Genomic DNA, 23,085 nt, shown 5'->3' on the forward strand with positions numbered 1-23,085 from the left:
TCTTTACATTCAGTGATGAGAAGTAGGCTCCTAAGTAGGAGGAACAAGCTGGTTTGCTTTGATTTTGTTGGGGTTTTTTTCAAAAGACTTATTTATTTTAAGGTGCTTGCTTGGAACAGTAAATAAAACTCTCTTTTTTAGATAGAGGCCACATGGGATCAAAGACTTGTATAGAATTAAAAAGTATCTCCTTCCTCTGCCCAGTAACCTTTGTCTTGATTTGTCAACATACTCAGAAATCATAATGATTTTTACTTTCATTTGAGTTCTTTTTCATTTAATTTTCAATTACTTCACTTATAGGTACAGTTTGCCCAGGGAGAGGTCAGGGAGTTGGAAAGGCAGATGGAATATCTGGTGAAGCATGATAAATGCAGCTACTGAGCATGTTCCATGGGATCCCCAAACCACACTGTTAGATAATGACTCTCCTTCTCCTGACTGGGATGCATCTGCTTTGTTGTAAGCTATCTTCTTTCTGAGGATTTTACAAATACTATATGCAACCTGCTGAATTCAGCTCCTGTCATTCAAGATGAGATCCATGATTTGGTCACAACCACTTGATGACAATTATTAGTGTTATCTGCCCTAGGGTTGATGCTCAGAATTTCACTTGACATCACATCAGCTTTAGCCACATACCCTTAGACTTCAGAGCATTAACCAAAACCAGTGTCTGTGTGTACTTTGCAATAACTTTTTGAATAACCATTAATTTATATAGAGCTGTCAACTTCATTTTTCCAGCTGTAGGAAGGTATGAAGTACTGATGTCTGAGTAATTTTTAATATCTTAAGGGGCATAGAAGTGCTTTAACGGGTTCATTTTTTTTTATAGTTATCTTTGATTTTATCTAGGCCCAGTGCTTTAAAATTTGCCTCTTCACAGTTAACCTTGGTCACTTCCATAAATATTTCTGTGAATAGTCAAGCTCCTCTAGTTGTTAAGAATTCATGGCTGAAACTGTATTTGCAAAGTGCCTTGTTTCCTCAAAAAGCTGTCTCACAATGCAGGAAATGCCAAATATCTGTGCTTCATGGAAAAGTATGTTGTACAGCTGTCAAAATAAAAATGTTTATATGGACATCAAATTATCACATCTGTTCAGGGAGGGGTGTGTGTATGTACGTCTGTAACATGGTTGTATTTCATACATACAAAGGATAGTTGAAGCACTGCTTCATTTGTTTTGAAAAGAATCCTTCTTTGTATAGAAAAACCATATATACATATGAATGAGAGTTTTAAAAAAATTCTGAAATGTTTTAAAAAATTCTGAAAACATCCTGCTGCTGTTTTATTAGGAAAATCAGCAGCTAGTCTTGAAGTGTCTTATCTGAAATATTTGAACAGGTTGCACTTGCAAGCACAAAGTTTTCATTTCTAATTTTAGAGTGCAGCCAGCAATAATAGGATTTAAGGAAAATATTTCAGTTTGTATAGACATTAGAGATAAATTTTTAAGGCAGCAGCTTGAAACTCCTATTACTATGTCATATGTAGTTGGTTTATTTGATATAAGAATATAAGAATAGGAAAGATAATATACTTCAGGGAAACTGAATGTAATGCAAACCAACTATACCTATTCAAGAAACATTAATTAGTCTGGTGGCTGATGTGCCAAATAAGTAGCATCTTAAGGAGATCAGTGGCTGTAACTCAGTACACTTCAAAATATTTGTACTTAAATGCTACATTTTCTTGTGAATTTTAAGATATGATTAACCTAGAGGCAATTGCAAAAATGTTTGTGACAGGGATGCTATGTTTGAAGAGAACTTGTGAAAAATTCCAGTATGACAATGCCACTGCTGTAGAATCTATAAACTCTTAACCACAGTGTAGTGAAAGAAGATTACATTATAATTCACCTTGGGTAAGTTAAATGAAGATTCTATCCTGCTTTGAGTGAAGGGAATAATAAAATTGCAGTTGACTTCCCTGGGGACAGGATGGGGTCCTACCAGGCTTGGGATGATAAATCAAAATAATATATCAGCAGCAGATGGTTGCAACAGATGATTGAATAAGCACTATGTTTAATTTTTATGAAATAATTTTTTTTAAACATACAACTTGTCAAGAAATTAAATCTGACTCAGATGAATTCTAAAATGTGCTATATTTTCATCTTGGTATGTAGGGGACAATTTCATTTGCCAAAATAATCTCTAGAGCAAAAATATTATAAAACAGCAACATAATATATATACTCATTCAAATTCAGAAAAAAATAATGTTGTGTAATGGAAGAAGAATGCAATAGAAATAAGGAGAGAAAGAACAAAGAGAGAGTAGGAAGAGTTTTAAAATATTAGCCACTTTCTCTCCAGACCTTTTTACTCATACTACAAAGGCATTTAGATATCTATTCCCTGTGAAACTGGGGGAGTCGGGCTTCTAAAAATGGTGAGGCACCAACATACCTCTGTGGATATGTCTCCTGCACACAGCTGTTGGGGTGTTATATATAAAGCACAGCACTGAAACAGAATGGGTGTTTTGACTCATCCTGTCAATACGCATTATAGATGGCAGGAATCGGACGCATCCCTGTGGCTGCTGCATACACAGCTGGGATTCCCCAGCCACTGAGAACATGTGAAGCACTCTGAGCACACAGGGAGGGAGCTGGAGCTGTCCTCTAGGCATATGACAACTGCTCATTCAGTGGACAAATAATCCATGCATCTACAGCTCCATACCAGCCATCCAACAGCTCCAGCCAGGTGTTCACCAGCTCTTCTGGATGGCCTGCAGGTACTCAGCCCCTTGAGGATGTCAGGATCTTCCCCTTCCTTCTGAGCAAGCCTAATAGTTTTATTAATGCACATCTGTCATCTGCCATAACTGTAGAACCGTAGAAGGGTTTGGGTTGGAAGGGACCCTAGTTGTCACTCTAGTTCAACCCTTCCCACCATGGGCATGGACAATTTCACTTGACGAGGTTGCTCAAAACCCCACCCGACCTGGCCTTGGACACTTCCAGGGATGGGCCATCCATGGCTTCTCTGGGTGATCTCCTCCAGTGCCTTCACAGTGAAGAATTTCTTCCTAATGACTTCTTCCATAATGCCTACTTAGGCTTCCATTGAAGCTGTGTTTACAGTCTGTGAATGAAATAACAAGGCATTGCCTGTCCTCACACAGCTGATGCTGCACACCCAGCTAGGGAGGCCTCACTGAGTGCATCTCAGGCACTTTGAAAACAAATATGCACTGTGGGCATCCCACTCCTGCCCACACTCAGATTTCTGAAATATCAATATTCCCTGATTTTTTTTTTTTTTTTTTTGAGGGGCGGTGGCAGGGAATCAATTTGCTCAAGCCAAACTCATGCCATGAAGAGTGCTCTATATTTAACAGCACACATGGCGATGCAATGTGCTTGAGACCAAGGCCAGACTCTCGTCAGTTTTCTTACAAAGACATAGCAAAGTTGCCATAAATCTGTTCAAATATGTTAGGAAAGGAAGGAGCTTTAGTCATGGACACAAGTTAATCTAGAAAAATCACATTAGCTAGGAAAGATTTTCTTTCTAAGTGTTAAATTCATTTAACACCAGGACTCTAAGAACTCATTATAAATTAGAACAAAAAAAACCAGATTTATAATATCTTCCCTAGATAAAGCAAGCCAGATACAAAAAGTTTATTATTGGAGCAGATTTATGCACATAAATGCAGTGTCTCAGAATTGCATACTCAGTGCACTCATGGCTGAAGGAAGACATTAACCAAATTTAGTGCAAGAATGAGCTGTGCCTTGTAAAGGCAGTGCAATAAATTATAGGGACAATGCATCAGCTACGGTGGGGTGGTTTTTGTTACTGGAACTCTTGAAAGCAACACAAGAGAGCTTTCAAAAATAAGATCTCAACCAAGGACTCTAAGATGAATATAAGAGTTACTGGATAGAATCCTGAGTCATGTAAAAGATCAGAGTTTTAGTGGTGCATACAAGGCCACCCCAAAAAGGAGAGGCAGGTTCATCTGGGTGCCTACTTCAGGGTCAGTGCTTTCTCACTAGAATGTCACAGGTGAACAGATAACCTGTCATTAATTTTCTGCCCGTGGGTAGGTACCTTATTTCAGGTTCTTGATAGACTTCAGTCATTCTTCTATGATTTATGAACACTTTGATTTCAAGAAATGCTCTTCCAACTGAAGTATCTGCTATATGGAATCCTGGAAAATATATTGCAGATTTTTCAAAAATCTGCAAGGAGACAGCAGCAGGTCTGAGCATTAAAGATGCCATTGTTTTCCCTGCCTCCAAGCACTAAGCAGTTGTCATGCCTCAGTTTGGTGGCAGCTGGATTGAAACAGTCACTGATCTAGGGATTGCTGTTCAACCAGATGTGGGACCTTCAGGGAGAAAAATGGAGTATAATCAACAACTATTATAAATAGCAATGGACTCGAAGAGGCTCACAGACTCTGCACAGTGTGTTCAGCATTTGCAGAAATCTGTCTCTGCATTTGCTATGAGAACAGGAGAAGTCTGAAAGTGGTTCACCTTCCTTACAGCTCTTTAAGAGCCCAGGTGCCCTGAAAAATGATGGGAATCTTTCCAGTCACTTCACAGAAATGTGGATAGGTTAGAAGAGGAATACCCTACCCAGATAGGGTAGAACAGCAATCAGTTTTTACTATCTAGTGTCATCCTGTGAAAGGTATTTGCCAGGAAGGCATAAACCATCTGAGCAATTTTTCTCATCAATTTCAAGTAAATAAAGCTAACATGGTTACAGAGAAACTATGCAACGTGCAGCATTCCAAGAAAGAATGGAAAGTTAAAAAAAGTAAGTTAAGGGAAATACTCCTGTGACATATATGAAGACCAATTTTGTTTAAATGGGCCGTGAACTTTGGATGGAAGAGCAAAAGCTTAAACTCCATCCTCACTACCAGCTAATGACAGTACAAAGTCTTAAATGTTGACTGGTAATCCCCTGGGAGCTGTTATGACTTCAATATTCCCTTGATAAATTAATTTCTCCAAGATGTTCCCAGGGTTTTTGTACATTCTGCTTGTGGCTACACTGATAACAAAGTCACATTCCTCAGCTCTAAAAATCCAAGAAATACATTGTGTTGCTTTGTGAGATTTGTGTGCATTGGAGAGACAAGAAAGAGGACATGACATGACCTTTAGCATATAGCCTTCTGATTCTGAGGACATCTTTCCATTTGTATGCTGGAGAAGCCCGCAGCTCCTTTCAGGAAGCGTGGCTGCACAGCCCACACCACAGGCATGACCACTTACTTTGATGGCACATGGGAAAGAGGCATCTGAAGGACAGCATACTGTGACCTGTGCTGCTGGGTGTTTAAATGGATACCAGCTGCATGAAACTCACCTTGGTAAAACACAGATTCCTTATTCCAACAGGACAGTCTACAGCCCCAGCCCCTAGCCTGCTTAGGTGCCTTTGACATCACTGCTGCCTGTTTCCCCTAAAATTCTTCTATGCAACCTCTTGCTCCTCTGCTGATTTTGTTGTGTTGGGTTGGTCTATGATCACCCATAGATCACATATATGTGGATGGTAGATGAATGTTTCTGTCCTCCTCAAAGGGAAATCTCCAACCACTCTCAGCTGTTGCTTCTTCCTAGTGCAAATGCTTGGTTCAAGTTTGGCCAAATCTGAAGCCCCTAATGATGAAGGGGCTCTCTGTCACTTCTCAGGGCACTGAACCTGTCCTTGCCAGTCTGCACACAGAGGAACCTTCCTCTGTTTCCAAGTCTCAAATCTCCAACCTCCTCCATCTCTGTCATCCACTCCTGAACCTTTACAGCTTCTGGCTGTCCCTCCTTTGGTGTGATGCAGGTTCAGTCTCGTCTCTCTAGGCAATCCTCTGGGATGCAGCTAAACCTGCTCTCCTCCTTTGGCAGCTGCTTGAGGTGGCAAGTCAGCTCCTCAGCCACAGTGTGTTTGTTACAGGTAGGACACCATTTCTCCCAGTCTCAGAAGCACCAGACACTCCCTATGGCCCAAGTCTTGGGTGGCCATATCCTCCCTCTGAAGATCCCTGATTCTCCAGAGATAGTTTACCCAGTTTATGAACTGGACTATGTTCCCTGTTGATCAGCAGCCACTGGCTTTCCTAAGCAGTTTTTGGGATACTTCTCTACCCCATTTTGCACAAGGTGTGGGACCTGTTGATTTGAAAGCCATGTTCCTGATGATGTGAGTCCTCCAGAACTTCAACAAAGGGAAATGACAAGAGCTGCACCTGAGGAGAAATAACATCACGCATCAGGGTGGGCTGAAACACTTACACATCTGAAGCTTATATTAGTTGAAGGAGTACTTTCTATTTAAAAGAAAAAAAACAAGCAAACTGAACAAAAAACCCAGAGAAAAAAATCCTGAATAAAGGCAGTTGCAAGACTATTAATCATAGTAGATTGGATGGTCTGAAAAAAACTCCAAATGTCACATCAACATTCCTGATGATATTAAGCCCCAAAAAGATGTTCTCATGATAGTTACTGTGCCACAGATAACAAAGTGAGTCAGAAACTTGAAAGACATCCAGAAATGAATGGGGGGAGGCAGGAGAGTGTCCAAATAAAAACTTTAGATAAGGGTTAGTTTTCTCCCATAAGCTCATTAAATTGGATTTTTTGGCTGCTGTTGTATGATAGCAACTTGACAGCAGGGAAAGGGACAGTTTCAATACATTTATCTTCAGTATTGGCCTTATCTTGTTAGATTCCCGAAGAAAGTAAGACCAGGTCCCAGTTTTATAATGTATTTCATCTCCTAATTTAACGTCTTTGAAAAATATTTTCCATTTCAATGTTCTGATCAATGAATGGGGTTTTTTGGTTTGTTTTTTTTCCTAGGTTGGTTCTAAAGGATAGGAAACATTGCTGAATTTGAAGTTATCTCTTGGAGAACCCTCTGCAAGCCTTCTTTGAATCTATCAACTCCAATATAATGGCTTTGTTTCTAACCCACATTGCAGCATTGAGCAGGCAAATAAATGGCTTTTACCCTCTCTCAGCTTAAATGGATACCTAGCAGTGTGCAGTGACTCTAAAAGGTGGCAATCAAATCTAAATATCCCCTTCTATTATTCTAACCAAAGCTGTGTTTCATCCTAATGGTGTCTAGACTAATGAGACAAATTTATGCAAAATTCACTCGTATTGCTGGAACAAAAAGGGCAATGATAAATATAGAGCACTGTGGAATTTGGCTCTTGGTTGCTATTACTGACCTTTCATATGTAATGGAAATTGTCATTATGTCCCCATCACCAAGTAGAGTTTTTATCTGAACAACAATTATACCAGTTTTGTATGGTTTTGTTTAACAACTAATGTTAAGTGTTCAGGCTCTTTTCTCTTTGTATCTGTCTATTAATTGCATAATTAACTGGCCTATAGATCTTTGCATTTCCTTTCTTTCCACTTTTGGAAGAAACTGGTTATTCTCTTTGACCTTAAATCCTCTAACATTTCATCAGTACCCCTCTTGCTCCCTGTCAAGTGATCATCTCCAATTACAGCCCTGATTGCAGATTTTCAAAGGTCACAATAAGAAGCATTCAAGGGTATAAAGACTGGCTGGCCAGCTCACCAAAACAGGGGAATAATACCTTCCCAAACAACATACAAATGTCACAAGGCAACCTATTAAATTAATCATATTTAAAATTCTATTATGTGGTTTTATATGTCAACAGAATTATGCCTAAAATATACTAAATGACAGGCAGCTTAGTCCCTGTGAATCATTTCTGTTTATGTACTTGAATGGTGTCAAACACAATCCTGGATCTCCCATTAGATCCTGTCTGCCTACCATGATGAAAGAACCAAAACTTTTACGATGATGTTCTAATCTCATAGCAATGGTAAAAAAGCATAGGTCTTGCCCAGAAGTACTTGGAATCTTGTCTATTACTTCTTCAAAGTTTGCTTGTATTTTAGATGAAGATAGTAACACTAAGTGATTTCAGAAGCCTGATTTCTCCACTCCTGTTATTCTAGTCATATATACCTGGTGACTTCCAAGACTACCATCAAATGTTTATGAGATTCCATCTTCAGGTAGACAGTGATGAATTATAAACACCATCTAATTCGACTTCACAGGCAGGAATGTCTCAGGTGCTAGAATTAGTGTCAAATCTAGACAGCTCCAGATTTCATGGGAACCTCCAAAGAGAAAAAAACCAATTTAATTTGTTAGCATTTCATATGCTCAAGTGTCCCAGAAGCATAATTAATTTTGAGTATTGGCAGAATGTAGTACATTTCCTGATCTTGGCATAAGGAAAATATTTTGAGATAACATACTTGGGCCTCTGTTGACAGCTAACAATAGCGGAACCACAAATCAGTCATGCTGGGATTCATCTCATTTAGCTTTGAGTGCCTGCAATGGACACCTTGGCACGTGTGACAACACTAAGCTTTTCTCACAGTTTGTAGTGAGGAAGTTACACTTCAAGGACATGGGCTGTTTCCTACTCTCTTTCAGATACCTACTCAAAGAGGCAAAAAATTAAGCTTGCTTTTTTCCCTGACCCTGATCACTGGCACTCTGGTAAGTGACACAGGTAACTGGGTAACATGTATTGGCAGCCCTGGGAGAACAGAGTGGGATAACTCCTCTAAAAGGAGAAGAAAGAATATGAAGACTAGTCAGTGTAAATATCTGCATACACAGGCAGATAGGTGATGTTTCTAATACTTCTTCTATAAATTATTTTATTGTCATGTATTATTTAGAAGTGCTTAAGGCCTTTAGAGAAAAGAGAACCTTGTGGTTGTCTTTACATATTTAATAAAGTCATGCATTGCCTATTGTTATATTTCATGCCTTCTCTCCCTATCAATTTCCTACCAGTCACTATTCCCTCTTCTTTCCATAAATGAAAAAAAGAATTTCAGGTACTACAGTGGTAATTAAGACACATGGATGACAACAGGTTAGTGCTCACACCCACATTCTACCCCTATTCACTTTACTGGTGCAGCTGCAACACCACGCCACAGCTGGAGAAAGAACAAGCAGTACAAGAGCACAGCTCTTCATATGCTACCCACAGCCATCCTCCTGTAGGTACCTCCTATGTTTTTCCTAAAGCAGCATTTTCTGACTAAGATGTCCAATTTACAGATGCTGAGGTGGAAGCAGATGAGAAGCAGTCTCACTTTCCTGCTGCCCAGCCTGAACACAGCTGTCGGTACTAGGCAAGCAAGCACAATGGGACCTACACCACAGACATTTAATTGCAAATAGTCCTAAATTAGGGACCCAAGATATAAAAAGGCATTCTTGAAAATAATTTTTGGTGAGCTTTGATACTAGAATTTTCATTAATCCAGCAAGTAAAATTTTAGATAAGGATGGTGTGATTGCTGGCAGACACATAGTGCCAGTAAGTGCATAGTAGATAATGTCAAATAACAGAATAGCGATCAATACACAGATGCAAAAACCAGAGAATGTGATGGGATTTTTTTTACAATAGGCTGAAAGCAGGAACAACATGAAAAATCTAAGAACAAACGCTGCTTTAACTGACTATGACATGTAGAGTAGCCTGGGCAAATGTAGTTCTGATGCTTGATAGAAGTACCACTCATTAACACTGTGTTGAAAGAAGGTATCTTCCCTACAAAACCTTGCAGGGGCTGCTCAATGTATAGATGGATTCATCAACTTCCATTAAATAAGTTGTCTAATTATGATAAGAAATGTTTGCTGACCCTTAAAAGCTACGTATTTCATTAGCTTGCCTTTCAGGCAAGCAGCCCAGGGGGCAGCAGAAGTCATGTAGTTGCAGATAATGGAAAGAGACTGGAGTAACTAGGCAGAGACATGGCTAAATAGCTTTTAAATGAGATTGTAAGAGTGGGCGGGAGGGGGTGTAATAGAGGTCATCTCAGGGAGAATGCATAGCAGAGTGAGGTGCAGGAATGAGCAGTTCTTGCAAGTCTAGATAAAGAGCTGGAAAGATATTTCTCCTTCACTGGTTGACTGGAAAGTAACTCGGAGAGTGTTGGTGCTGTGTACACACCGTCAATAAATATTCTCTCATTTTCTTCTCTCTTCCTGCTTTTTTATCCTACATGATGCCATGTGGAAAATAACTCAGAGAGTGTTGCTGTTGGGTACAAAAATGTGTAAGGACTGGTGAAATGATTAGCTATCTTACTGACATTGATGTTTTGTGAAGAGATGAGGGAGCTATGGGAAAATTACTGCCAAAGTTTAGGTTTGTGAGCAGCAACACAATTTAGGTGAGTAGTTCTTATAACACCAAACTGGGAGCAACTACTGTTGCAGTGGAGCTGTCACCAAAGCTCATGAAATTTTTTGCTGTAATTTGACTTGAAAGCAGAATTCTAGTTTTTAAATGTTCACAGAGTTTGGCAGTACTCCTTAAAACTTTAGTACTTGATATCAAAGTTAGAAATTGATATGGAAAATATTTTAATTGTTTATTTTAAGCTTAATCTTAGTTTTTAAACCTCGTACTGCAGACTCCAGGAATGTCCGCTATGGCTTTCTTTTTTTAGATCACAAATGTGTAAGACCTGATGTTTGGTCCAGAAGATGCATTTATTCATGCTTGTCTTGGAGCATTTAGACAATAACCATGAGGGAATATTCCCATATTTAGTCCATGATTAGGACCTCAAAAGAAAAGATAGCCTCTGAATGCCTCAAAACACAGGCAACTGTGACAGCATGGCAGATCACACTCTTCCTCTCGGAATGTTTGATGATATGCAAATCCAGCCCCACACTGTATGTATTACACAGTAATGGAGGATTGTCATTGCTAGAAGAAAAATGTCACTGTGTCACTTTCAGGGTAATTGCTAGGGAGCAAGGCTGATTTCCTTCAAATGTGGAGTCAGAGCTCTTTGATGAACGGATTGACGAGTTCATTTTTATCTACAGTACAGAGAATCTGGATGTTTACTCTTCATTTTCTGTGTGCCCTTTTTTTCCTCCAAAGGAACAACAGTGGTGACAAAAATCCCTCTTCTGCCTGCATTATTGGAAAGGATAAGAAGACTTTTTTAGCTTAAATAGCCCTACAAGTTCCTCATTTCTCAAAGCACTACCCTCAGGGGATAAAAGAAAGCTGTTTCCAGAAAAGTAACAAAGTATTTTAAAGTTACTAAGTATTTCTCCTTACTGTTTCAAAGCCAGCATTTTTATAAAACCATGGAATGGACCCTGTGCAAGAATGAAATAATCCCATAAAATTATTTCCTAAAGTGATGAGATTTTTGATACAGCATTCATAGCTTCATATACTTTATTCGTAGTATAAAGAGGGTGGAACAAAAGTGTTCCGATAAAATAAAAATGTTGGGCATAAACTAAAACTCATTGATGTAATCTTCCAGTTTGATAAACCCAAAGACCCTATAAATAATTGACCATTGTATTCACCTTCTGGCTACATTAGTTTTAAACTTGCATCTGTTACCTTGAAAGGCTAAGACTTACTTTTTCCCAGTGAAAAGAAAGCTGAAAAACTGTCAGATACCATGAGTACACCAGGAGCTGCTACTTATGTGAAAACACAATCAGTTTTGAAACCAAAATAAACCCAAAAAAAACTTCACAGATAGTGTTAGAGCTGGCTTTCAGATAAGAACTCAGGACTGAAGGTGTTGTCATCTTCTTGGACAGGGCTTATGAGGCCTGACAGAAATACAGTCTGTACACTCAAGTTGCTGCCAGCTTTGAAAAATCATACCATTTTTGGTGTCCTGTCCAAGCTTATCTGCAAATCCTCTACAAGGTCCAAAATTGACTAAATTTTCTAAATCCCCAGTTCTTTTGTCCCATCAAGAAACTTTGGTTACTTGTCCTGTGCTTACAGGAAGATTGTCACATTAGTCTGCTCAGATCTGCAGAGAAATAGAGAAGACAAAATATGCTGCAGCAGTTAACCTAGACTGGGTTTTCCACCAGTGAAGTCTCCCATGGGCCAAAAATGACACATTATAATGCATCTGAAAGCCAGCATTATGTTGACATGTATGCTGTGGATGTGCAAAGTTTGAAAAGACAAAGTACACCAATGAAAACCAGATCATATAAATAGGGCATACATAAAATTTATGGGGATTGGACTGATGACTAAGAAGGTCACAGAGCTGAGCCATTTCCATGCAGATTTGGAGCAAAAGACAGCTTCAGTTCTCCTTAACACCAGCCCCAAGAGCTGGAGTGTCCCAGTCCAAAGAGCTGGAGTATGTGCCATGTTTAAGAAAGAATATCTTTGAAGAAAGTTTGTTCACTTGAGAACTCCTTTGAGGGTTGATTATCCCAGTTCAAGAATCTATTATGAAAATAAGACTGAGATCTAAGGGAAGATTGAGTTTTTCTCATTGAAAGAAGACTTTGCAAGACAGGGGTGGCTTCAATGCTTACTGACCAGCCAGGAGAAGCTGTTTACAAACCCCTGTGTAAATTTATTCATGTCCATGTCCCCAGGCCTCTACAGAGCTCTCCTTTAGCCTTGGGGTGACATGAGAGTCTGGGGGTGAGATGCTGCAAATGAGTGGTTTAGGTTACTTTAAAAATATAAAGTTCACTCTATTGCTCACTGTGTAGATAAAACACACAAAGAGAAACCTGATTAAAAGCAGGTTTCTACAATAGTTTATGTGGAGACCAGACATAAAAAGGGTAAGGAAAGAAAAGAATAAGGGAGGCTCTTCCATTGAGTCACAAGGTTTAGAATAGACCCCCCTGCCAAACTTAGACTGGATCAGCAGTTTAGGTCTAAAGGATTCAACAGCACTAAATCATAACAATATCCAATCCACACCATAACTGCAGCACTTAATCAATTAAATAATCTACCACTTGCAAAATGATTCAATAGATTTTTCTATAAGTGCAACAGTAATTTAACCATAAATCTAATTTAACCATAAGATTAACACAGTTTTTAATATTTACTTATAAATTTAATTATGAATCTAAAAATGCAACATTCTTAATGTGCACGCACACAGACATAAAGAAGTGTGTGCAAAGGTATACCTATGAAAAATTCCCCTTGAGCTCAGTGAAATTCTTATGTTGAAAGCCTTTGCATCTTCTCGATGGGCAGAGTTGATCCTCAGGGAGTGGAGACTTGGGCTCAGGTTTCATCATTGGCTTTCAGCAGCAGTCATCTACATGTAGCAAACTGGAGATTTGGTGAGCTCCAGGAGGAGCCCACTCAGACTATGGTACCAACAGTGGTTCAGGTTAAAGGGCCTCACTTAGCACCATTCTTTGTAGGGTATCAAGATGCTGGGCTTTAGTTGTCAGTAAATTTCCATCCTGGCCACAATCTGGGTCAATATTACTGAGTTTTTCCTCAAAAAGCTCAATAATGAAGTTATCTTACTCTGTTGTTCAGACAGAAAAATAGAAAGTCTCAAGGCAACCTATTAGAAAAGAAGCTCATTAGGCAAAAGAAGTTCTGGGAACAGTGTTTCTGCTCAAAGGGAGGTAGCTGCCCAGGTTTCATCAATTAATAAAAGCTGAGTCCTAACAAGTATTCCTGAGAACATAGTGTGGTTGGGAGGGGTGGAGGTGTGAGGTGTGGTGGTGGGGGATGCAACACCCCATGAGGCTGTAGAAATTATATTATATTTCAGCTGCTGATCCAGGCAAAGTGAGATTTTTGACAGGAAAGAGTTTTGCCAAAGTTCCTTATTAAAAACTTAAACTTATATGGTGGGAAGCAAGTTGATATTGTCACAACTCTTTCTGTAAAAATGTAAAAGCAGAGCTGTGCTTTCTGCAGTTTGTACCAAAGTACAAACACATGTAAAGAGCACATTATTAACAACAGAAAATCCTACTAAATCCCTCAAGGGAGTGTTGTTTCTTCACAGAGTGAAGAATTTGCAGTGCTATCCCCACTCACATTACTGAATCTCAACCCCTCTTCGAGGCAGGTTGCACAGAATGCTGAAGCCTAATGGGTTTTGGGGATTCTCAGCATCTGAACCCATGAAGGATGTGCATCATGGACGTGGAAGCAATTTCACCCAAGTCTGCCATGGCATAGAGTGGATGTGGCTTTTCTGCACAAAGAAGGTGCACAGGGCTGTGGGAAGGTCTTCCTCTTCTGCTGTAGGTATGGCAGCTTAAGGGAATTATAAGAAGCCCATTTGTATTTGGAGGTCATTTATATGCCTTAGGGAAAGGACTCCTGGCTTTTGGTGCTCCTCACTGAGCACACTGGCAGTCAGATGTCCTTCAGTCATTAGAGACTGAACCATTTAAAGTGAACTCAAATTAGCCAAATCATGAGATTGGACTTTTTTTTCCCCTGGAAAAGGGTAACATAACTGGCCAGAGGGAAGAAGGAGATAACTGTCCTGTGTTTTCTAACCCTGGGTACTGTGGGTCTTCCTTAGACATAGTACACCCAACAAAGCACAAACAGGCAGCTGCAGAGAATATTTTCATCTGAGCAGACAATAGTAGAGTAACTCCATGGCTGGGCAGATAACTAGAAAGGAATCAGAAGGCATCAGCTCAGTTTTATATTTACAGAATATTTTCTGAGGAAAAAAAAAGAAAGACAACTTATAAAACATCCTTAGCTTTAAGTCATTTGGGTTTTTTTGGAGGAGGTGGTATTTTGTTTTGTTTTTTTTTCTTTTCTCATCACATATTTTGTTTGCAAAATGTAGCTAGATCCTGAATTTTCTAAGCTTCCAACTACAGCTGTCTTGAATAGAAACTCATTATCATTAAATAAGGAAAGTAAAACCAATGGATTTTAGAGTGGAAATTCAAAGGTCCTTTATTATATATTTTACACATATGTTTTTCATATATATATATATATATATATATATATATATATATATATATATATATATATATGTCTTCATGCATTGATAAACTGTGTGATGTTTTGATATACAGAGTAATAATAGACTGACATTCCTGTTCTGTTTTTTTGTGGAATTTTGGGAAATATTTCAAGAATTCCAGAGAAACTGGAATTCTGGTGTGCTTCTCTGCTTCCCCTATGCAATAGAGAGCAATAGGGAACAAAAAGGGATAAAACTACTTACACTGTGCTGATGAAAGACAGCAAAGATTCCCTGATCATTTGTGGAAAATTGAGGAAACATTCCTTTAACTCTGAACTGAGTTTCTAGTGAGAAAAAATTCTGGAAAGAAAAAGTTTCCTTCAAAGGGTTGCATGAGGCAAGATACTTTATTGGGACCATGGCTACACCATGGAGAGCAGCATTTCAGCTGTGATTATTAGATAAGTTGTTTACAGACTTTTTCTGCCAGCATATTAATTTTTTTCTTGCCACTGCAGATTCATTTGATACAAAACCTGTAAATGGTATCTACAGCTACACATAGAAGAACATCAGCAGTATGACCACTTCTGTTTCTGGCCCTTTCATTGCCTGGGGAGGAAATATCTTCCACCTGGAGATGGTAAGACACAGTGACAGCCATACCCATGAGTCTGTGACAGGTTTCTCTTTGAGTGTCTTTCCTGGGACTTGTCATTCTCTGTTCATTCCCAATATCTGTACACTGCTTTCAGCATGCAGCAGATGCCTGCTCTCTCATCTCAAGGATCTCAAGAGAGTCCACTGAATAACTGGTCTACTACAGCCATAAAAAAAGCTTTTTCTGATGCCTCAGAAAGTGTTTTTGGGAGCCACTGCTAGCAATGCACATCAAGAAAAAAGCATGACTGGCTATCTAGTGTGAAAAAACATCTCTTGGGAGAGAGCAAAGTCAGCTTTAGAAAAGCAGGTTGGTGTGAGGTGAGCTCTAGGGACATTTTCTTTGCTTTTCCTTAAAAACCACTCACTCTAGTCCTTCTGCAGAAGCTTAATTCCATGAACAAAACCCAAACATCTCAATTTTCTTGCTCTCCTCCTCATTACCTGGCACTCAGTTTTCTGAAGCGCAGTAGGGGCTGCAGAATACTAGTTGAAATGCCTTCTCCTGGCTGATGTGGAAAGACAACACAGACTACATCTGCAAAAGAGTTACAAAGGGCTGGATTCACTCAGATCTGCCTTATGGACCCTGCATTAAGCATCAGGTTGACAAGAAGGCCAAAGGATCATCCAAGTTAGCAAGGCACTTGTTGAATCAGTCAGGAGAGGAGTGACAACAGAGCTATGAGCCTGTGAGCCAAGCCAGGCTGGGAACAGCAGGGCTTCAGTCTTGTTAAGAGCCCCACTGAGGGGAATGGTCTCACGAGGGATGTCTGTCTCTGATTTGCCCTTTGGGACTCATGGTTATTTAGGAGTTAGCCAGTGGCTTCTGACAGGATTGTCCAAGGAGGTTTGGAGTAACCACATAAAAATATTTTTGTCTAATTTGCAGCCTAATGATATTTTGTCATGATTCCGGAGCAATGTGGCTCATTGTGTGGGAGTCCAGACAGATATAATTCATGTTTTGTTCTGCCTGTGAGAGAAACTTTAAAAATTTGAGGAATTAATTCCCCTTTGAGCTGAAGGATAATTGGATAACAGAGCCTGTCATTAAGATATTCATTGCAGATCTGCTGCCTGTGGCATTTCTGGGCAATACCTTACAGACCCTTCCTGCTTGGCAGCTCCTGAGAGCACTAATCTTCAGTTCCCAATCCTTCCAATCCTCTGCACAGGGAGACAAAAAACTCAGGGGCCAACGGGGCTCACCATTCATAGTGGATGTTATTGTGGATTCCTTCAAAGTCAAAAAAATGCATTAATTTAGATCATAGTTTGGAAGGTTAACAGATGGATCTGATCTACAGTTTTCAAAATTAACAGATGTAATAATCTTAGAATGTGAGTTTTGCTTTGATATCCAAGGAAAATGGTCTTTGATTAGTGAAGCTACTTGGAGCTGGAAAGTTCACATGTGACTGGAGAAGAAGTTAAATCAGGCAAAATCCCGGATCTGGAGCCAGAAGATGGGGCTCTTACTGAGCCAAAGTGGCTGCAAAGAAAACTTTGAAAAGATGTTTGGTGCCAAAAGAGCTCCACCACTGCCCTCTCCAGCTGCATCCACAGGCAATATGCTGACCCCTTGCCCTGCTTCCTGCCTACCCTCACTGAGGGATGGGAAGGATGGGAAATGCTGGCCTTTAAACCAGTTCGGTTTTCAGACTCTTTACCTCTTTCTCCTCAATGTTTTCATCTGCCTTAGAGTGACAAACTTATTCCTAAATAAAACTTACCAGCCCAGAAATGATTGATTACCTGGAATCAATAAAAATTACATTCAACCTGAAATTGCATTTGATGTTTTCAAGTAATGTGTATGTGTGACAGGTTAAATACAGAAAAAAATATCAGAAAAACACAGTACAAAACAAAATGTATTTGCCAACATGCAATATCAGTAAACCAACAGATCAATAAACATTTTCAGATTATGAAGAGGTTACCTTCCTCATGTGTTAAAAAGTTCTATTTATCATCTAACATTTTCTACCTTTTTTTAAAAAATATAGTAAAAGGCAGAATTTTATCAACTAGTATGTGGCCTGACAGTCTCAATGCCTGGACTTTAGGAAAAAGCACACTAAACAGATTTGCCAGACTGGTTGGAATGGAAGTGACTTGCATGATGCTTTCTGTGACATTGCATGACTTAGTGTAAAAACTTCCACATGTCAAGAGAGCTGTTCATATTTCCTGTCCTGTGAGATCAAGCAGCCTGGGATAGCAGCTCCTCTTCAGGGAGGCTACTTCAAGGCTTGCAACTCTTCACATCACTTCTTTGCTGTGTTTTCTAGTACATAGAATTTTTCAACCCTTCAACCACTGGAGCTGAGATTTTGAAGGAAGCTTCTGCCTGTCATTGAAGCATACCTGAAATCAACAGAAATACATCAGATGAGCTTGACTTTGAAATTCTCTCAACTTGCAGTTTGAAGTAGATGTGCCTTGTTCAGCTAAGTGCTTCACTGTGTGCTGCCCGTTCAACTCACATTTGGCCATACTCTGCACTTTTCAAAGCCTGCAATATGCATCTACTCAGCTGATTTCTAAACTCTTCAGACATTGTGTATAAATGGGGTGCATGCAGCAGAGAGCTTATCAATATCTGTAGGAGAAGTGGTGTAAGGTAAGAAAACTGGTTCTGGTTTTGTGGTTTTGGGGAGATTGCCCAGGCACTGGGGAAAGGGAGGAAGAAGTGGGATATAATAAAAAGAAGAGACAAACTGATAATTGGATTTTGGTTAAGAAACTTAGGAGTTGAAAAGAGGATATTAAAGGTGGATAAAGCCATCAGGAAACTGTGCTGCTGGAAGGAGGAACTGGTCACACAGCAGATTTGTGATAGTTAAAATGATTGGACTGAAAGCCAGAAATAGCTTGGGAAGGAATGGTGAGGTCCTTTGGAGACTCAAGGAGAATCCAAAGACTGAGAAAGGAGACTAATGGAGACTGACAAGGATGAAGCTTGAGGATAAGGCTAAACTAATTTCTTCAGTTCTAAACTCACCTGGGGATGAGTTTAGAACTGAAGAATTTTATTCTCAGCTTCTGACTGCTGCTTCCTCATCTTTTGGGACAACTCTAGGATAAGTTTATGACTTTATGACTGCTAGGAGAAAGACTGCTAGGTCTCCACAGACTGACCTGTCCAGTGCCCAGCTTAACCTCTGCCTATCAGTGACAATGTTCCCATATTCTCCAACACTTCAGCAAACAAATGAGGGGAAACAGATGCAGAATGGTTCCTATCCCACATCCTTTCCTTTGAGTGTAAGATTACACATAGAGAACCTGGCTAATATGGGATTTCTAGAGAGGCAGGATTAGGCTATTTAATGCAGTTATCCTTTCAGCCTGAGAGGAGGGGAAACTGCTGGAAAGATGACTTACTAACACCTCCCTCAACAGCACAACAAAGAAGTTACATTCAGGCCTTCTGGAAATCTCTCTAACCTTGCAAAAGACCAAGTATTTCCCAGTTGTTTCCCATTTGTTTCATCCATATGCTGCTAAACACTTCAGGACAGCAGCCAAGTTACAGAAGAGGCAGAGTTTGGGAGCTTGGAGTTTTATTTTTTGATTCACTCACAACATATTTTCCTTTTCTATATTACTCAGGTAATATGTGAAAGAAGTACTTCTTTCTCTCAGATGCTTTTTTCCCTTCATAACCCACGAAGCATTCCTGTTGTCTCTGCACCATGCCTTTAGAAGACAGATTTCCTCTCATCTAAAGTAAAATCCACTGGAGGGGGCATTGATCCTACCCGATCTTGGCGATACTGAAAGTCCCTGGAGTTTCCTTTGGCTTTTCAGACTCCTCCTTTCCTCCCTCTCGTCTACCCACCCTACTGCACATCTGGGTCCTAATGGGGCCCTTTCACTGAAGCCTTACCCTAAGTAAAAGCTTCTGTGTGAACAAGGATTTACAAAATCCAATATCTATAAGGTGTTTATCATAATTGTTTTTAAACTCTGTGGGAAAGGCCATCTTTCATCCAGATGCATCCCTACCCCTTTAACAAGACTAATATTGTAGAGGAAAGATATAACCCTTCCTGCAGGGTTTTTATCATGTATTGACTCCACTAGTCTTTCAAGTTAAAAAAACAACCCCAACTAAATTATATATGAGATGACAAAGTAGAGAAGTGAGTTGCAGAATGGAGAAATAGATTAGCATGTACCACAGTAATGTGTCTGTCCTAAAGACTGAAGACTTTCAAACATGAGTGTCCTTTTAAACTTTGAGGGGATTGTACCTAGCCACAAGGCTGCCACAATAGCTTTGAACTGCTCTTTTGTCACAGGCTGCAGCAACTTTCTATCTCCTATTGCTCTGCAGAATATTAGAGGAAAACTTTTGTATGTGGTTTCCCACATCAGTGCTCAAGGCTATTGCATCTTGTTGAGATGGAACTGTGGAGCTATGGCTATTCAAAGCTTGAAACATCCCTCAGTTTAGAAAGTATTGTGTCAATGTAAAATAACATTACTGTTTCCCACCTCAATGTAAACTGTTCACAAAATGAAAGAGTTTGAGGGAAATACCAAACAGCAAAATAATCCATCTCTCCCCACATCCACATGTTAAGTTAGAAGCTCAGGAAGACAATAAAAGAGAATTGAAAACAGAACTTACCCATGGTCTGAGGTTTACCACATCCCACAAGGCCAGATAAGGATTGATCTACACAGTATAGTTCTAATGATTCTTTGTCAAATTTAATTTCCATAATGGATGTACCAGGACTAATGTTTTCCTGACAGATTATTCCACATTTTTGATAGATCATATTTTCCTGCTGTTCAGGCTCATTTTTTCTCTTCTCAATTATGCTTCTTCATTGTGTCTCAGGTGAAATTTCACCATAATTCAAGAAAATTTTTGTTCCAGCTCTTTTACCTGAAAATATTATGGAAATTTACCTTTAGTACATTTTTCCCTATAAACCTAACTTTGGAAAAAAACTAATTCTGTTCAGCACATATCCTAATCTAGGTCCTTCCATCAAGAATAACAGATGTCTAAAGTTTCTAGGAAAAGCACTTTAGTATACATTGCAAGTTGAACATATTTAGAGCTCTCCAGTGCTAGACTTACTTGAGTAAGTGTAAGCTGCCTACACTGAGTGCTTTCCAAAGCATGGCAGCAAGGACTGGCCTCAGATGTGCATGGCAGAGCAGAGGGAGAGCTGAATGACTTCAGCTGATGGCTTCAGGTGTCTGAGCAACTGCAACTCTATTATGGTTCTCTGTGAAAGCAAGGACCAAAATTACCCCAGATTAACCAAAGCTGAACCCCAACTCACATAGCAGAAGAAATAATAAGAAGAATAATTTATCTTATGTGTGGAGATGCTGCTATCAAACTACAGATTGGAACAGAAAATTTTGGTTTTTTCTTTCCTGTACTGATCACAGGTGAGGAGACTCTGCACACAATGGTGTGAACAGAAGCCAACAAGAGCAGCAAATATTCCCCTACTACTGGTCACCAGGTCTCATTATGTTCCCAGTAGTGTTATCCCCCCTAAACACTGTCAGACATACTGGATTGTACTCTTCTGCTCTTTTCTTACTAAAACACAATAGGAAAATATCTGGTGTTAGAATATGAGATGTTTGTTTAGCCTTTTAGCTCATGCTGCATATTCAATTTCAAAAGGCATCTGCACTGAGACACAGCTGAAGAGAACTTGAGAGACTGACTTTTAAAACACATTGCTTTATATTGAATTTTCTGAAAAAATATGAAAGTACTACATGCAATGCATTGTATAGCATACAGTGTTTTGAAACAAAATATATTCAAAATTAGTTTTCTAACAGCAGACAAAAAAAAATCAGAATGTATCAGACTGGAGCACAAAATGTGATTAATGTAATGGCATTTGATAAATTGAATATACAAAATTAAATGAGATGTCATGGTCAAATGGGAGCAGTCATACTGTATGGATGGAGAGAATACCAAATTCGAGATGATAAATACTGGTCTGAGTATGTGGCACTGAAACACTGACATCATTCAGCAGGTGAAGAGAGTGGTATGAGCTAAGGCAGAGGACAGAAGGGAAGAAAATACCCTCTGATGGACACAAAGGAACAAGTTTGACACGAAGGGCTTTCAGGTATGCCATATCTATAAATTATTAAGATACTTATGGGAAAAAATCCTCCGTAGAAAAATCCTCCTTTTCCTCCTCCTTAGAGGAAAAGTCTGAGAGAATGCATGCAAATGAAGCCTAAATGTGATGAACTAAGACTATGATTTGCTACAAAAATTTGATCCAATCACAATGCACCAAAGAACAATGAGCAATATGATGACAAGATACTACCTCATTCACTTGATTCTGATAAAAAAGCCTTTTGAAAATATTTTTTTAACATTGCAAAGCATAGATGAGAGTTTACCTGAGAAAAAAGAACTGTATTAGCAGCTACAGAAAATACAGAAACAAAAGAAAAAAAACCCTCTTGTGATTGCTTCGAGTAATTACAATCTTGTAGTCATGAATGCAGCAATTTTATTTCTAAATAAAAAAGGAGATGAAGAAAGTTTGGTACACTGTTAGCACAGCAATCAGTGAAGCCTGTGTCATAGTTATGTGCATTCTTTCTGCACTCACAGAGGATATTTTCCTGTTCACAAATTTTACCAAATCTCCTCTCCTCTGAGCTGCATTACAGGCTGCAGAGCAGCTGCACACACTTAAGGCCATTGCAGACAGACCTGAGATCCCTTTCCCTGCATCCTGAGAAGGTCAGCTTCCCATTGAATGTGCCCGGGCTGCAGCTAGGTAATCCCCAAGTCTCTTGGTTTGAACATTTGCAGATCATCAATGGGGGACAAAAAGAGACAGGATTTGAAGATAAAACTTGTCAAAACTGACTATTGAGAGAGTTATTCTAAGTATTAAACACATTTACTGAAGGTTGTTTTGGTTTTTTGCTTTCATTGCTTTGGAACTGATGGAATAAGGGGGCACACAATGTGACTGTGGGTTCTCCTTGCAGTAAAAGCATGTTTTATCCAGAGGGTCACAGGTGCTATGACTATCAGTGGAGAGTCAGCCCTGCTGTTTTTTTAACTCTCAGGCAGAAATATTTCAAATCCCCTGCTGTCAGGATGGTAGTCTGAGACTTAACAAATTTTGCTTGTACTTAGATACCCATTGCCCGAGTGATGTCTCCTTTTCCCAACAAGCATTCCCAGCTTTCAGTAACAACACAGATTAATCTGCAAATAGAAGGAAAAGTTGCAGACTCCTGCTCCCCTTGCTGGTGGAGCTGTGGCCACCACGGGAGGCCAGCACAATGAGCCCATTAAAATGCACAAGGCCAAGCCAGTCTGCAGTGCATGGGAGAGGCATAATCAGCTTTACCTTCTCATTGTAATGCTTAATAAAAATGGATAATAAAGCATTTGGAGTACTGTTGAAGCAAAATGCTTTTTAAAATGAACCTGATAGTAAAAGGCTCAGTGGACTTCCTTGAATCAAGTGGCAGCCTCAAGCAATCAAAAAGAATTTCCCAAGAACTTGCTTAATAAAGGAATAAATGGAAACATTTATTATACTTC

At 39.4% G+C, this 23,085-nt stretch overlaps 1 protein-coding gene across 2 annotated transcripts in view; it reads left to right on the plus strand.

Moving 5' to 3' along the window:
* The window catches only part of GUCY1A2 (guanylate cyclase 1 soluble subunit alpha 2), a 221,038-nt gene extending 199,249 nt beyond the window's left edge, over positions 1-21,789 (plus strand). Inside the window, exon 8 of one of the 2 annotated variants that reach the window (XM_071434160.1) lies at positions 21,533-21,789. In XM_071434160.1, the coding sequence (XP_071290261.1) occupies positions 21,533-21,539 (7 nt within the window). In that variant the 3' untranslated portion in view covers positions 21,540-21,789. Of the gene's footprint in view, positions 1-13,898; positions 14,001-21,532 lie in introns of those variants that run through there. The other variant, XM_071434161.1, reaches the window with a different exon arrangement.
* Positions 21,790-23,085: the final 1,296 nt, after the last annotated feature.

The sequence above is a fragment of the Agelaius tricolor genome, unplaced genomic scaffold, assembly GCF_023055355.1.
Source record: "Agelaius tricolor isolate 1412-34295 unplaced genomic scaffold, bAgeTri1.0.p SCAF_9, whole genome shotgun sequence".
NCBI classification, from domain to species: domain Eukaryota; kingdom Metazoa; phylum Chordata; class Aves; order Passeriformes; family Icteridae; genus Agelaius; species Agelaius tricolor.